At 38.7% G+C, this 17531-nt stretch overlaps 1 protein-coding gene across 1 annotated transcript in view; it reads left to right on the forward strand.

Moving 5' to 3' along the window:
- Window positions 1-17531, forward strand: part of CACNA2D3 (calcium voltage-gated channel auxiliary subunit alpha2delta 3) — a 457404-nt gene that overhangs the window by 430567 nt on the left and 9306 nt on the right. Inside the window, exons 32-34 of the mRNA XM_054215897.1 lie at window positions 2569-2621; window positions 4218-4273; window positions 8105-8216. Of these exons, the coding sequence (XP_054071872.1) occupies window positions 2569-2621; window positions 4218-4273; window positions 8105-8216 (221 nt within the window). The remainder of the gene's footprint in view (window positions 1-2568; window positions 2622-4217; window positions 4274-8104; window positions 8217-17531) is intronic.

Raw genomic sequence — 17531 nt, forward strand, 5'->3', positions numbered from 1 at the left:
TGCAATGAGACTTAAATTGTCAGTGCAATAGAACAGGATGCTGTGAATCATATTTGCATGAAAATGCTTAAAATATATTAAAACTGTTAGCGACGACCTTCCATCCCAAGGCTTTGGGGCTTCAGCTCAGTTTGCATACGCACCCGGCACGTGGAGCTCTTACAAGTGACTTTAATCCAAGAGATTTTCACTATTCCACTTTTTGTCCGTGCTGTGTTTTCAGAGAAAAAAACTGCAACTCTTGTGGGAGATATGGCGAGCGTATTCTTTCTCTATTTTTTTAAAGATAGCCAAACTCTTCTTTAAACCTCAAGTGATTTTTTTATGGTGGTCGGTGTGAAAGATGGGCAGAGCTTTGATTATTTTGTTATTTTCCTTTTGATTCAGTCACTCCTAGTAGCCGTGGCTACAGAGAAAGTATAAAGAGAACTTACATTAAAAGCAGGTAGGGCTAGGTTCCTCAAAAGTATTTTTTTCCTGGTTTTATGTCCAGTTTTGTACATATAATCAGGTTATTAGGCAGCATTTGGTACAGTTTCTACGTAAGCAACATGTTTGTTCACAAATGTTTATCCTTCCTTTTGAGAATTATGGATTTACCAATAGAGGAACAGATATAGGCGGAAGACTTAGGCTCTTTAAAAAGTTCCTGTATTAAACAGCGTTGAAGTGGAGCATAGACACCGCAGACTGTAGGACTGCTAGGGTCGGTCTGTCACAGCGTTCTGCCAAAGTGGTGGAAAGCAGTTGTCAGGGCTGGACCCCTCTTTCTGTCACAGCTTTTTAGGCTGTGGGACTAAAATGATAAATGAGGGATGGAAGAGATTTCTGGATCATCTGGTCCTTGTCTTTACCAGCGTAGGATTGCTTCTTAAAAGATATCCGGATACTTTGTTATTTAGCATATTTTCTTGTTTTAATTTATTCAAGTCCTAGGTAAGTTTCTATAGAACCGCTTTGTTGCAAACGTGTCAGTGCCGTAGAGTCGCCCGGCTCGGTTCCCGTGACTCTCGGTGATGGGTTACGCACACACAGGGAATAAGTAAGACTCCTGCAGTTTTTGCTGCAGTTTTTGAAGGAACAGTCTTTGAGTGGAAAAGGCTGTCATAGGAAAATCGTATTTCATGAGAATGCATTTATATCAATGTAATTAAATATTTTTCCACTGAAATGTCAAAACAAATTTTTTTCCTCGTTTTCTATTCTTTTTCTATTCTTTTAATTCTCATATTAAAATAGTTTAATGATATTATATCTATTACATTATATTATATTATGCATATTTTACATTAAATATGTATTGTTCATAAGCAATAATAAATATATTGTTTTACACTCAGTCGTTTGGCATTACGAAAACAAAAGTGTGCAACAAAGTTAATTACTTGGGTGTGAAATTTCAGACTTTCTGATTTGGAATGAAAATAAATAAGATGTCCCACAGGGCTGAAATTTTGTTTTCTTTTCATCTCCAGGAAAGACTTGTTGCTTTTTATCTTTTCCTATAAGACGTTTCTTAATAGGTGAAAATCTTTAGTGTCTCGGGCATTCTGCACTCGGCTGGCTGGCGCTTTCAGCCTGTCGTGCCACGGACCCACGCGAGTGCCCTGGCTCCGTGAGTTATCAGCCCCGTGCAGAAATACCCTTTGTGACCTCCGAAAACGTGAAATGGGCAGTTACTGCTGTGCAAAGCGGCACTGCTTCAGTGAGGGGCTGATTCAGGACAGTTGAGCTTGATTTTCGATATCCGAGTAGTTCTCTTAAAGTCGATATGACTTCTTACATGTGCTAAAATACTCTGTTGATATTGAATCTGAAAAGTCTGTGAAATTTTATGCAGCTGGGAGGCCCTAACACAAATGAGTGAGATAAGGATAGATTCCTTTCCGGATTTCTGGAAACTGACTTTTCTGCCTGCGATTCTTTCATAAAAGAATAATCCTATTGATATTCTTTTCAAAAATAAAATATTCAAAATGCAGTAGAAGTACTGTAAACAGAGGTTTTCCAAAGTATTTTCTGTATTTGTTATGATCCAGAAAAACACAGGGAGAAGGGAAGAATCTTAAAAACTCCTTCAAGTGCTTACAACTGGGCCTTCAATATGAAACACACGGATAACTTAATTTAGATAAAGTCAAACTTCAGAAGCTTTTCCTAGTGTAATTAGACGGAGGTGATGGACATTTACGTTCGAGAGAGGCAAGCCCGTGAACTGCAGCCTAAGAAAAGCCCATATTATCCACCAGAGCTGTTCCTCCAGCAATAGCCTGGGAAATAGGAACCCCTAGAGGTTAAATATTTAAGAATCATTTGCAAAACGTTCCTTTTCCAACTGATAATCGGTGTATATGACCAACTACATCAGAAGGGAATTTCATTATTATATATTTTAATATTCATATAATAGTCGATAATATTTTCTTCTTCATAAAAAAAGTTGTTATTCTTTTTCCTCATGCTAGCCATGCATTTGAATGTCATAACATTGTCTTTATGTGAAGAATTCAGTTAAGATATAAATGCTGTATGCTTTGCCCTTTCATTAAACGAGTTGCTTCTCTTCAGCCTTATAATGCCTTCTTTGCTGCAGTAAAGTGGATTATGACCGAGCTTGTCTTGTAAGTAAATTTCATCAAGGACTTAATGAATATTTGTATGAATTAATGAATATTTGTACTTTTGAATACTTAATGATCTTTGTACTTTTCGCCTTTTACATACACTGTGCTGCTTCTATTATATGATTTTAAATATACTAATATTTGTTAATTTTTTGCTTTCCAATTTTGCATTTTTAAAATCTGACAAAATTTTGGCTGTACGACTGCACAGTTGCACTTTTCACATTATTCACGGTCTTCACTTATAACCGTATGTCTTTGCTTAGTAACTCTAGCAGATCGCAATATACAACCCAAATTTATTATTGTGGTTACTGTTAAATGTTACAGAAACGCCTGGCCGTTTGTAACGCTGCTTGGGTGGGCTGCCGTCCGTGTGGCAAACTCTTGCAGCGACTCACTGCATTGTTTGTCGCTTCATGGGTTTCTGTAGGATGGGCCTTCTACAGCATACGCCAGATAAGGTGTACTCTGGATGTTGCTGAATTTTTTTATCTTCTTCTAAAATTTCAAGTTAATACATAATGAGCATCACCTTTAAGAGAGATTGCTTAAGAAATCAGAGAGAAATAGCATATGCAGAAGAGGAAGCCTTAAAATGAATCTTGTATTATTAACCTATATATTTTATTATTCTTATCAGAGAGCAGAGTTGCAGATTTAAGTGAATTTTATCTTTAATTCAATAGAAATAATTTTTTTCTTGTAGTCATTTTGTTTTAATTGTAAATGATACGAGCTTTCATCAAAGTTTGGAATGAGCGTTAAGGAGAGTTAACTGAATGGCTATTGCCAGAAGGCAGAGATTGATTTTAAATGTAGCTTTCAAAGTAAGTGTCAGGGAAAGAAATAATGTTAAAATGAGACTTTGATGCTACCTATAACAGCCTCAGAAATTTCCAGAAACTTTCTGTGCTTATAAGTATTGTGGCTTCGTGTCCATATGATAAACTGGATGTTGGTTTCGCATTCTTTACGCTTACAGTAAGTGATAGACTGACGCGTTTCAGTCCATCCTTCAAAGTAATTTGCGGTGTATTTTAGTGGGAAAATGCGTTCTCTACACGTCTAGTTAGAGTTGATTAGACACTGGTTAATCAATCTTTTCTGCTCCTAGAAATAAATTCGGTTTATTGTCTTATTTCCAGAATTAATATGAGCAAGTATTTCCTGTGCACTCCTGTACTGCAGCCAGGACAGTTGTAATCCTGTGCCATTTCACTAGAGTCCAAATACCCTGCGTAACGAAGAAGTAATGTTAAATAATGTTGAACAGTAAAAACACTGTATGCTGCCATGCACTGAGAATTTTTATGGACACTTTAAATAAGATTAATAATTTAAATCGATAATAGGTAAATCTATTATTTATAGATGGGGTTAATTTCAGAATAGATTCTCGGTGGCAAGATACAACGCAGTGGAAATATGAGAATAGCAGCAGCTGATAATCCCGGAGTTATGCTAGTAACAGGAATTTCAGTTCTGTGTTAGCCTTTATTTAAAATCGGATTAATGGTATCAAACTACTGCCAGTTTAGAGTTTTGGAAATATTCTGTGGGATAACATGAAAACTCTGATGATTTCTTTAGGTTCCTTGTGGAATTTAATCTATGCAGTTGGTGGCACTCTGATCTAACAGCAAAAGGTAAGTGTAATTTTTTTTTCCTCGCCATGACGACAGAAATGGCTAGATTAAATTAGATTTTTTACATTCAGATACGCGTAAAATGTTTTAGATTAAATAGCAGACATCTGATAACAATAGTTTGTCTCCCGAGTCAGCATCCTCTTCTTCGTTAATGTTTCCCAAAACACAAGATAATTAAGATCTTCTACGAATAACCACAAAGTGCTTCTCTGTACTCTAGGGATACACTACACTACTATAATGGAGAAGTTAAAATAGTAGATAATGAATAAATATGGGGTTTTTTTTTAAATGTTTCTCTTCATTCCAAAACAGTCTTTGCGAATAAAGCAATTACAGTAGCCTTTTTCTGCTCATACTATACTTTTTCTAGAGCTGCTGTAATATGTAGGGGGTTATTGTGCTGGAAAATGCCATTTCAACCAAAGTCCACAGCCATCTCAATATAATTTCATTTGAAAATGATTTTTAAGGCCTAAGATAATAAATGTTATGCTTTTATTTTTAAGCAAGACTGGTTAAAACTGCGTTTTGTTTTATCATTCCGCTCAAAACAGACATTTTAAAGTAATAAAATCTAGATGAATTCAAATTCAATTTACTCAAAATAATTTTTAAAAATGTGGAGGCTTCATTTGAAATAGCAATGAAATTTTAACAATTCCCATAAGAACTGGAAGTTTTCAATGTCAACTGTCTCTTATACTTTAGCAGGCTTTTTGTCGCATTTCAGAAGTGTTGCTCAAAAGTAAAGCGGTAATTTGCAGGAGCAGTGCTCTTCAGTGGGCTGTTTCACAGGCAAGTTGTGCCGCACGCCGCTTACTGGTGTAGGGACTTCAACGCCATTTTCAGCCTCAGATTTGCACATTCCTTGGCAAAGCAGGGGATAAAATTGCTGCTTTAGGCTTCAGTTTATATTTGCATTGCCTGGGTCCTGGGCTGTCTTTACGCCAAAATAGTACCCTGTCTGAAGTCAAGGCATCGGGAAAATGGAACATGCTGAATCCCTGGAATATTCCAGTACCCCCTGGAGCAATAAGATGGTGGAGCTTTTCTAGCAGAAAGAGCTGTCCTGGAGCAACGGGGAAGTGTGGCAGTAAATGGCAAAGCACGTGTCTGGCTATTGCCTGACAAGTGGCAAATGCTGTGCAGGGAGAAGGGGGGGCTGAGACGGGCGTCTGCGGCAGGTGAAGGTTTGATAAGAGCCTTCTGGAGATTTAGGTGCATGAACTTAGCCTTTCCCATACTGACGTAAAGTGTACACCGCATTGCAACACAGACCAATTCCTCGGTTACACGGACTGTGAGCCCGATGTAGATCGGATGCAGGTACATGAATGGAGCTTTGTGAGAACCGGCCAGACGCTCGTGGCTTTTAGGGCTGCTTCGTAATCAGCAGGGCCTAGACAGATCTGCTAAACACCAAGGCCAAGCTTCCAGTGATTTCCCTCTCCACGATGAAGAATGTCTCTTACGCTGATGGCTGTGAAGGACAGTAGGGTTTGCTGTGCTAGACCCAGAAAACGCAAAACTCTTCCTTGTATCTGAAGAAGAACGGCAGGTATGCCGGTCTTAGTCTTTGGTGTCTGCAGAACAGCGCAGTGCAGCCTGAGTAGGGAAAGGGTAACCTTTTGGGATGTTTTTTCAAGTGTACTGTACAAATCTGCCTCAATATATCCTGACATGAAACATCCCATGGCACTTACATTGTATGTTAGGGAAAATAACCCTTTAAAGACAGCATCCCTCTTCATCTCATCCAAATGAATGTCTGTTTTCTATTTTAAGCATGTAGTAGCTACTGAAGACAGGCATTAATAACTTTCTTAAAGATAAAACTATCGTTACAGCACTTTGACAGACAAGCGTGGCTGAGGGATTTTCATTCATGTTTTAGTTGAAAGTGCAGTTTTAACTACTTACTCCATTTCTTTGATGAGTAAGAGTATTGAAAATACCCCCTCGTGCTCATTGGAATATCATCGTTTTTGTGGTACTGCTTGCCCAGTTCAGGTTTGGTTAGGGAGCAAGGGACAGTTGTTCGGAAACCAACATGTGTTAGCAAAGCAAAAGCAAGAGCGATTTCACAGAAGAGAGGTCAGCAGGAGAGGAAAGCACATGCTTAACGATGTTCTCCTGTAGATGCTACCTTACCACAAAGAGTTGTAATAATTACGACTGCACTTCATGAAATTAAGACTAACGAACTCGTACATTTCTTTTACTTAACAACGCTTAACAAAGCTCAGGAAAAAACCCAGTTCCTCTAATGGGGAAATTGCTTCCTGCTCAGATTGCGACACTAATGGAACACCACGTTACAAAGATCTTAGAGGGTCCCCACGCAGCTGCCAATTTACCAAACCCTCGTATGAAAAATATTGCACAAAGTCTTGCAATCTCAATCACGTTTGTAAGTAAGAGAGAAGAACATGATGCCCTAAACCTTGGGCAGCCCCCCTCATCTTCTGGACTCCAACGAGGTGCTGGAAATCTGAGACCCATGGATCTCCGGCGGTCTCTCTGTTACACAAGCCATATGTTGATACAAGTGAGGGTAGACCCAAAATACAGGTGATAAATTTCAGTCATTCTTGGCAACAGATAAGGAGAAGAGAAATGGAGAAGGTGCAGTAGAGCTAGTCAGACAATTCATAAGAAAATGCTAAATTGTTAAATATGTCACAACCATCGTGAAAACATCGGAAATAACACAACTTTTCTGACCAGCTTCAGTACCTTCCTTGAGTTCTGTGCGTTTGGGGGAATATTTTTAAATTATATACAAAAATTATGAACGGTTCAGAAATGCGTGTCCTAGTGCGTGATTGCAAGTGCAGTTTTGCTCCTTCCGCCGGCGCGGGGCAATAGATACGCCACTGCCTTCGGAACAGATTCTCTTGAATGGAAGATCTGTCAAGTCCAAGAGCCTGGTTAGTGTAATCTATTTTTGTCATACCTTGTCTTGTTTTCTCACTTAGCAATTAGTTTAAGATAGGCTTAACATTTGTGCTGATGTGCAAGTGTACCTCCGTGTTCAGGAAGAATGAAGGGGTGGGGGAAGAACAAGAAAGGGAAAGAGGGAGAGACATTGTCCACAGATACATCGGGGTGAGGAGCAGGCGAGCTGCCTTCAGTTCCCGCTGTCCTGTAGTTTGACCTTGACCCAGTCTCCCTGCTCCCTCGTACCTCAATTTCCCAGCCTTTAAGATTTAAATAGTGACGTTTTCTTGTCACTTGCACTGCAGGGGCTTCAGATTAAAAGTGTTACGGAGTATTAATTATTACTGTTTTGGGAAGCAGGTAACAAGCATTGGTTCGGGGCAAAGTAACACTTCTGCCCCCCACCCGCAGAGTTATTCTAACTGATGAAACTCTGCAGAGATCCCCAAGCTGTAATCCAAAAAAGCATTTTGGCTTCCGTAAAATGTACCACAGTGTAGTTATCAGATAAAGGTAAAGCCCCATACGTAACTGTTAGCGAGGCACGGCACCACTGAAACAGAATCGACAGTAAGTCCGTCTTGAATATACAGAGAAAGAATAAAAGCTGGAGCATAAATGTAAAGTAGGTTGGCAATGGCTAAACCATGAATAACTACTTTAAGAATTATGTCTTACAAAATTACATTCCATGGATAAGCTTTTCTTTTTTTTTTAATTGAAAATATAGTGTTATGCACTGCCTAGGAAATCTCACAGGGTGGCAGAAGCTGAGTAACATTTCCGTTCTCTGTGCGCTCTGTAATACCGCATCTCATGTTGTTCAGAATTTTGTGTGCTGTTCTTCCCATGTTAACATCAAGATATTTTTTCCCGTGCCTATAGCGCAGAGGTTGAAACAAACCCTAGAGCCCTGTGATACTGAATATCCAGCTTTTGTTTCCGAACGCACTATAAAGGAGACCACGGGGAATATTGCTTGCGATGACTGTTTCAAGTAAGCCCTTTCAATTTTTTTTATACAACTGTTTGTGACAAAGCAATAAAACTGAATTATTCAAGGTTATGTTGAAGAACGTAGGAGTCTGTTATGTTTTATCTTGTATGATGACCTCTGTCAGGGTGTCATTTCTCTTATCACAGGGGTCATTTAAATGTTTGATATTCTTAAATTAAAGCAGTGCCTGTTATTTTCTACCAATAAATGTAAAACCAGTAGAGGCTTATGCTAATTTCAAGGAATAGTGAATGTTTTAAGACTTTTCCTGGACACAGGCAGCATTTTAAGGGCATATTCTGTAAAGATTTGGATACAAAAAGGGTAGCGCTGTGAGCTCTGCTAGACAGGAGCGAAACCCTGCTGGATAGGTTAGAAGTTCCCTTGTGGTACAGTGAGATCTGGTTGTTTCACTTGAATGCCAAACAGCGTTTCCTTCTTAGAATTGTTAGTCTGAAAGAGTGGGAGAGGATTAAATCTGTCCTCCAGACTTTCAGTGCTGGGAAGCGAGTTACGCGTAACAGCTCTCACGTGTCGGTGCTGCAGCCTCGTCAGTTCTACCGGCGCTGCTGCAGAGGTGTCCCTGCTGCGGGTAGAAGAAGAGAAAGACCAGTCTAGCCTTCCTCCTTCATACTGAAAATGTCTTTTCTCTGCATGTAGTGCCTATGTGCAGTGACGTTTTTACTGTAGTTACGGTACGTCTTAATTAAAGAATTGCATAGGTATTGTTCATGCAATATCTGTACTTCAGTAAGTCTCTTAATTGGATTTCCTTTATGCTGAGAGTTCGTCATCGCAAAGGAGATTAGTCTTTACAGCAATAATTTGTCTATCAATATAAATGTCAGGAAGTATTTCTAAGTTAAACAAAAATTGCTGCAACTCTCCCTTTCTAGACGAAATCAATATGCAATTAGCAAATAAAGGTGAAAACTTCTCTTTGAAGTCAATAGGTGTGCTTTTGCACTTGCTCCTAAATTTTCTCCTCAATATCCTCATTGTTTTAAAACGGGAAACAGAAGTACACTGGAGATATATTTTGAGGGCTAATATTCACTTTTAATTTGCTGCTGACCAACTTTCAATTCTAAGGAAATCATCAGTGTCTCGTATGAATAACTGTTTTGGTGTGGCTTCGTGGGATAGTAGTATGGAAGTGCTTTGGACATTGGTCCTAGGGAACCCTTTAAGTGTAACGATAGGTCCCACTGCCTGAAAAGTACAAACTCAACAAAATCAAGCCGTGATTTTTCCACTTGACACATCAAATACAATGTATGTTACACTGCTGTAAGGGCTTCGTGCCAGAATTGTAAAATTCAGGCAGCCTTATTTTGTAATTATTTACAGAAGATTACTGAGAATTTGTGCAACAAATTATCATATTTCTCTTACGTTTAAATATTGCAAACAGACATGATTCCATGAAAACGGATAAATTTAACAGGACCAGGTTTTCTCAAAGGAATGCAGATTTCAGTCTGTCCTCTTAGGTAACTTCAGGTCAAAGGAAATAACTTTCAAAAATAACACAATTCTGCAATACTTGGACAGCACTGAGTTGGAAACTGAGTTTAGTGAAAATTATAGTATTTCAAAAATAATGCGCTAAGATCTTTTTCATAGAAAAACATTTTGTGTTCCACAGTGGAACAAAAAAATAAAAAGAAAACCCTGTAAGTTACAAACTGATCTCAAGGCACCCATTATTTTTCTCCACAAGCAATGGCAAAACCTAAAGAAATAATCCAGAAGAACTATTAGATTCTCATGGGAAAGTTCTTCGTTATACCGTTTACCCACTGTCATTAACAATCTACAAATTGCATCTAAGATTGCAGACTGCATTGGATTCCAAATATTTTTGTTATAACCCAGGACACTTTCCCGCAGAACAGCTAAGGAATTTGACCCAAAGTCCTTTGTAGACCTACATCTTCTGACCCAGTTTTCTGTTTCATAGCCTCAGTACCAATAAATATTTTTACAAGCAAGTGTATTGCTTAATACTTGTAATTTGAGAACGATGGGCTCAATCAGTCAAAGTTTAGGGTTCGGCCTTTTATAGAGTGAGCCTTGCACTGACGCTGTGTTCAGTGGTTGCTCTGCACGGCGTCGGTTGCGTGCTGGGCTCTCGATTCACGTCCCTTTGAGTCAGTGGGATTATTTTCTGTGTCCTCCTTGGATCATGTTATAGATTAATCTGTTTGTGATATGTACTTGCAAATCTTGATTACGAATAGAAAAGATATTTGTAAATATTTAGCTGAATACATGCCCACGCTAATACTGCAAACCTATTTGAAAGACACTGAAGAAGTCGGTATATTGTGAACAGGTTTGCAAGCAAAAGTTGTGCAAGTGCTCTGCCGTAAGAACGTTCGTGTCACAAGTTACTCATTCAAGTCACTGTCTTTTGTTCCTACGATGTCAGGCACTACTATAGAGCCCTTGTCTGAAAAAAGCGACCAAAAGCGGTCTCTTAGTAGATGTAAAAATGATGACTGATGTTAATTGAAACCATATAACGTTACTTAGATAAGACATTTTGGAGCACAAATACCGTGTTATTGCTAACAAAGTCACAGTCATAGTCCAGAAGGTCACATAGTGAGAGCCAGAGGCTCTGTTCCGTCCTGGGTGTGCTGTTACTGATCTTACAGAATTGCCGCGCGCTTCACAGTCACCGAGGGGAGCAGTTCCCGACTGCGGTTGTGAAAACTAAGCCTTCTCCTTATAAATGTTTCCAATCACAATTTTTAATCATGGGTGCTTGGATTTAAATCAAAGTATCCTCACAAATAACACAGAGTAGAAAGGACTGCATGCTAATTACTTCGTAAACAGCTGGCTCGCCTTTTCAGCCATCGCTGAAAACTTGTTCAGTCAATGGAAGGGCACCTATATACTTAGGTGGACTTTGGCACTAAATGTATACAGACCTATAAAATACACTCTTTGTATGTAAACTTATCTCTTACTAGTGAAGCATAAATACTACTTTGGGATAATTTGCAATGTTTAAAAATGATTTTCAAAAATATAGGGTTTATTAAGAAAGCAGGAGCCTAAAAGAAAATAAGAATTAACATAAGAATGTCATTAGGGTCGGGGTTTGGCTGTCCCACTCCATAATTTGTTGTTATTCAATATCCCAACTATTATTAAATTAATCTGTTATTTAAACAGCAATCAAAAACAAGTCAACCCACATTTTCTAAGCACTGTCAACAAGAGAGAAAAACTGGGATTTTTTAAAAAATCTGAAATGCTTTCATATTTTCCAGTAAGCTATTCCCTTTTATGGCAAAAAACTAAAAAAAAAAAAAAGGCATTACTTCTGAAAACTCAGATGATAGACTGTTGAATGTCCTATGGCAGCTGCAGTGTTGGAAATAGTTAATTGCTAAAGAGAAATGTTTTTTCTTTATCAATGTCAACTGGCCCTCTTTCTGCTGAGTCAGAACCACGCTGATGCCAAACGCTCTTGGTATGGGTTTTAAGGCTGGTGTGCTGCTTGGAGATGTGTTTTTGTTTAGACGTTAAATTTGAAGTCTTCGGCTAAATAAGCATCTCAATGCCGCTTGCCGTTTTACGAGGTATTGCCCCAATGCCTTAGCCAGTTTTTGGTACAAGTAAGTGTGTCAACCAGAGTTCTTCAGCAATTCTCACTGGGTGCATTACCAGTTTCTGCTTCTGGTGATGTCAGCATTGCAGAGTTTAATTGCTGATATTATAAAAGCACTAAAAATGTCTAAGGAAAGCATCCTTAGAAAGATAAAGCTGCTGTTATAAATTGGAAAGGATGATGGCTGTTACATATATATGTCAGAAATTTACCTGATCTTTTTAGTATATCCACTCACCTGTTTGTAGAATAAACAAAAAAAGTTTTCTCTAATTGCAAATCTTCTTTTTGCATGAAAATTTGTATGTTTTCATTTGTCTTCATTTAGGACAATACCATTAAATTTGCGTTAACTCAGGCTGCTATGAATGTGTGTATAGATCTCCTGTAGGCACAGCAACTTACTTATCTGACTGCGTATCCATTAAGGATGTATTTTAACATTTCAAAGTTGCGAGGGGCCATCTGAGTGCATAGTTGCCAAATTTGCGTGTGCAACTGTAAAAGCTGTGGGTATACAAATCAGGCAGCAGTTGCACAGTCAAATGCTTAAAAATCTGCCCTTTTAACCCCTCCTGTTCATGTGTGATGACATATTGGGCTTGGATGCAGATCAAAAATCTGGCCTTACTTCCAGTGACCCAGGGAGCAAAGCCCCCTTCTCTTAATTGTGGCCCTCATGGGTCCGCAAGGTCAGTACCAAAAATCCAAAGAAACTGTTTTGTTCCCAGTTGATTCTTTGTGCACAGTCTTAAGACACAAAATAGAGATCGAAGGAAACGTGAGAAAGCCATATTCTCACTAGGGAAACAAGGAAGTATGTAGCTACAATCATCCTAACCCTGGGAAAAAATTACGTGGGTGTTTTAATTATGTAAGATGAATGTAAGTGTTCCCTTTACTTTGATGCGTATCACATGGAAATCGCCTGTTAAATTGATAGGAACTACTTAATTGATTAAACACTGTCCCATGTATTATATATTTGGCCACTGGAGTGCTAGTAAGCAGATAATTATTTAACAGGGAAAATCATCAATAAACCAAATGCCTTCTCTGGCTCTCTTATAGACTGGGCATTGCATGCTGCTCATTGTCAATAAAAAGAGGTAAATGGCAGCGGAATTCTAATTCAGGATGACACTGCACCCTTAATGTAGGATGTATAATGGCAGATTTCAGACTTGTCCGCTGAACGCACTTATTTGGCAGTAACAGATAAATAACGATACAAATTAGACTCAGATTATTTAGGGCATGAGTATATTAGTGTCAGGAATAGTGAAATCTGCAGACATTAAAATGGTAATGGTTTTTAAAACCACTTTATCTTGAGACATACCACCATTTGCTAAAATGCATTTCTTTCTCAGTAGAAGCTTGCCAAACTGCTGTACTTGATCGTGTTTAAAATGTGTAAATAAATACCCAGTTCAATTTCCCATGAAATAAATAATCATTTGCCTTTTCAGATGTAGTTAGTTTATTTCTAAACAAATCGGCTTGCCACATAAAACAAGCAAAGCATCAAGGGCCAATTTTTTCTCATTTGGAGCTCTCTCTATGTGCATCAGAATATCCCTATAAATTTCCTGGAGTAGTTTGGGCAGTAAATTACAGTCAGTCTTCTAGAAGACATATCGGGTTGTATTCCTTTTATTGTGTTCATCTTGTGGGACCCTGAGGAGAACCAAGTGTTCTCTGTATTTCACCGTACTTTGTTTAGACTGCACGTTTTTGCGTGCTTGGCTTTTTCATGGCAAGTCCACGTATGATACCACGCACAGATGGTGGTTTGGCCCATGCCCGTGTTGAGTCACAGGTGGGCTATGGTCAGACTGCTCGCCGCTGGTCTCGGCAACGTTGAACAGATCTTAGTTTCTGGGCGCTCGCTTAGGTGTGTCTTCAGGATCTTCAGGGGAGACCCAGTATTTTGCAGGGCTCAGGAGTTAAATGTTGAAGTCTCAAGAATCAAAATCCTGGTCTACAGAGTCACCTTGAGCCTCTGTTTTGAAAGTCAGACCTTCGGACTTGCAGAATACTTCGGCGTGTTAAAAGCTCTTTGCATTTGTGGTAACAGCAGTATTGGTAGAAACTTATTGCAGCCAAAACCCCAAAACTCTAGAAGATCCCAAAAGATTTCTTTTTCCTGTTCTTTCCTTATAAAAAGTATCAAATTATGCAATTTAAGCTGCTGGAATTGTTTATTAAAGGTCTTTATACTTAGTTTAAAATCCTATATTGTGTGTTACCCACACATCTCCACTCGTAACTTCCTCTTCACTCCAAAGGCAACAGTGATTATACTGTTTGTCATGCAGGTGCAATTTAAAGTCACTGTATGGGTAATTTAAGTCTACCCTTTGATAATGTATATTTTGAATGACCAGTTCAGGAAACACTGTAAATTACTATTTTCATTTAAGAAAATAGGTATATGAAATAATAGGGCAAGACATATATAAGTTACAGAGCAGGTTTGTGCCTGCCAGTCATTAGTTTAACATTCCTTTGGAGGGTTTTCAAGGCTTTGGGGTGGTTTTTTGTTTGCTTAGGCTTTTTGTTTTTAAATAGACAAAGACAAATAGACAAATTTTCTTTTTTTGTTGTTGTTTCAGAACTTTTTTAGTGTGCTTGTTGAATTCTGGAGTATTGTAGCTGCTTATACTCAGGATGTCACCTTATACTGAAAATAGTCTTTCATTATTATCTCAGTTTTTATATCAGAGTGTTCCCCCACCAAAATCAAAACCTTGGAGTCTGTTTATTTAGTTGACAAAAAATTGACAGATTCTCTCTCAATTTGCTCAGCATTGTAATAATCATAAAAAAGCTAGAGACTAAAAAAATCACGACGCATCAAAGGAGAAAAAGCATATTAAATGTAAAAAAAATTCTAACCATAGTAATCTTTTTCAAAGGGCATTCTTCATGGCAATGAGCGTGTATTGAATGAGAGGAATGCTCTCTAGAAGGAAGAGAAAGATGAGGAAACGTACAGCGGTCTTTTCTTTCAGATGTGTGCACCATTTTCATTAGGAGACGGGATAGCACTGCCCAGGGTCCACCTGTACCCACTGTGAGATACGCGGGTCAGCTTCTGAGCAATTCCGCCCATTAACGTTGTCGTTAGTGCCGCTGTAGGTTGTTTTCTGACGAGTAGGATGAGATGTGCCCTCTCTCCTAACTCCCCGCTGCCCCACTTACGTCTCCCAAATGAGCCTAGAGCTGAATTGCTTGAGAAGTTTCTAAAGAAAACTGCGTGGGAAGGTGGTGATCTCCACCCGTTCACTCTTCATAGTTAAGCTCAGTAATGCTGCAAAATGTAAATATTACTCTACTTAAAAGTTAGCATAATTTTACATTTTAAACAAGCAGTAATAAATATTAAACAAATGATAGATAGGAGCTGACACAATGAAAGGATGTTTTGTAATGACAGTAGACTTAAAAAGTTGTATGAATGCCATAATCTAGAGCTGAGTGGTAATATCTATATCTCAAAGATGGCTTGGAACAGGAAAACTTACTGAAATTGGAAAACACTACAGTGAATTTTTAAAGCCAGGCACACTTGTGAAAAATTGCTAATACTAGGAAATTCATTTCAGTTTATAATATATTCATATTATATTGTAGCCTGATGAAAAACTGCAAACATGACTGACTTAGGCATCTGTACATGTAGCACTTTCTGAAGGATTTGAGAGCTTAATGAATATTAAATAGCCTTTAACTTGGAAAAACAACATGAATCTTAAGGTTTGAGTTCTGTGCAGGGAACATTTATATATTACCTAAAATATGATCGAGTTTTAACTAGTTGTGGAAGAGATGACATGCAGTGTACTTAATTCTTTCAGATGTGGCCTTCTCAATCATTGCTAAAATTTATGTTTACAGAAATAAATTAACAACATCCTCGCAAAGCACACTGTGGGCATATCTGATGAGCACTGTACTTCTAGGATTTATTACGCTTTCAATGTGAATCTCCTGATCCTCTCTGCTTTTTATACTTCAGCTTGTGTTGCGTAGCTCTTTGCTAGAGCCGTATCGTGTTCGTAGGTTAGACTAGACCTAAAGCTGTGGAAAAGAATAATTACCAATTCATGAAATTCAAAAGTTACTTTTACAACGTCGTGTGATATTTGTGAGCCTTCCTGAATCAGAGGAAATCAACTGGATTTTTAATCTTTAAATTATGTTTAGAATCTAGCTTAGAAATCATCTAGTATTTTCAAAACATCATCTGAGATGTCTCTCAATACGAACCACGGCTACTGAAGTAAGTCTAAAAAAACTCTGCTAAAAACACATGTTGGCTAACATGTTATAGTAGAACTGCATTTTCCAGTCCGGATAACTTCTCTGGCCTCCCTGTCCTTGTCCTGCTGACCGGGTGCCGCTGTCAAAAAGCAAAGTCCGAGCTTTAAGAGACCTCTGATACGATTCGTGTTGTGCTGATGGCTGTGTCTCTGTTGTTCGTTGTGAGCAGTTTCTCAGAGAATCAGGTACCCGCTCTGCCTAAGGAGACCCACCTCGGGCACACGCTCCGCGCGGGTTTGTGCAGGGGGATGAACCTTGACTCTGAGGTTTGTGGGATTTCTGAGCTTGGTTTTTTTGCAAAAGTTTTGCAGCCTGTTTTAAACCTAGCGATATGAACCTCTCTGTTATCTTACATTCTCACGATGGGTGGCCGGGCTAGAAAGCTGCGGAGGGTTGTCAAATTCCTCATCACACAAAGTACCTTTTTGCATCCTGAAGTCTGTACGCGCAAAGCTTTTGGATGTTTGTAGCCTTTCTAATATGCAGTTGGTAAGGTACTCTTGTCTGAGCGTCGGTTATTTGAGACAGCATCCCTGATGGATGGTGGAAGGGGAATGGCACTTCTGGGGTTTCCTATCTGAAACAGGGTGGTTGCCAACCACGCCGCGGCTCTCTGGGCTTGCAAGCCTTTGGCAGGCGTGGGAATGGTGAGGATGATATTGCTCATTTAAATCCTTGATTATAAACTTTGCTTTCAGTAAGTAGGTTTATACTGACAGCAAATTGTGCTACAGTCGGCCAGGCTATACGTGGTAGCGGTATTTTGCTAGCATGGGGTCAGGTTACAGGCCTGAGGCTGAGGGTTTATCTGTCTCTTTTTATACGAGTGAACCACTAGCTGCCTTTTTTTTTTTTTTCATACACTTTAACTGCTCCAGCTCTCAGAAATGTTGTTATTGGCATATATCTTATTTTTATAAATTGCATTAAAGATATTCCATTCTCTATCATCATTTATGTGAAAAAAAAAACAAACACAAAAAACAAGTAGCCCAACTTGACTGTGATATAAACATTTCATTCATTCATTTAAAAAATGTGATAAGTGAGAGAAATGTGGGTTAGGAAATGTAGCCAGCAGCCTGGAAAGCACATGATAGGAGCTGGGAAACAGCACAGCGGATATCTGCACTTCACTTGAACGCTTAAAGTTTGTTCCAGACCATTAGGGTTGAACGTTTGCGACCAGCAGCTATGTGAGTAACACATATTTGAGTGCAGAGTGCACAATATTTTCCATTTACTGTACCCTGGTGCTGGTATGTTTTTTCTTTCTCTAAAAAATAGGAAAGATCATATTTGACAGATATGAAATGTATTCCCAAAATAACAACTCATCTTAATTCAAAATACTCAAA

Source organism: Rissa tridactyla, chromosome 10 (assembly GCF_028500815.1).
Source record: "Rissa tridactyla isolate bRisTri1 chromosome 10, bRisTri1.patW.cur.20221130, whole genome shotgun sequence".
Taxonomy (NCBI): Eukaryota; Metazoa; Chordata; class Aves; order Charadriiformes; family Laridae; genus Rissa; species Rissa tridactyla.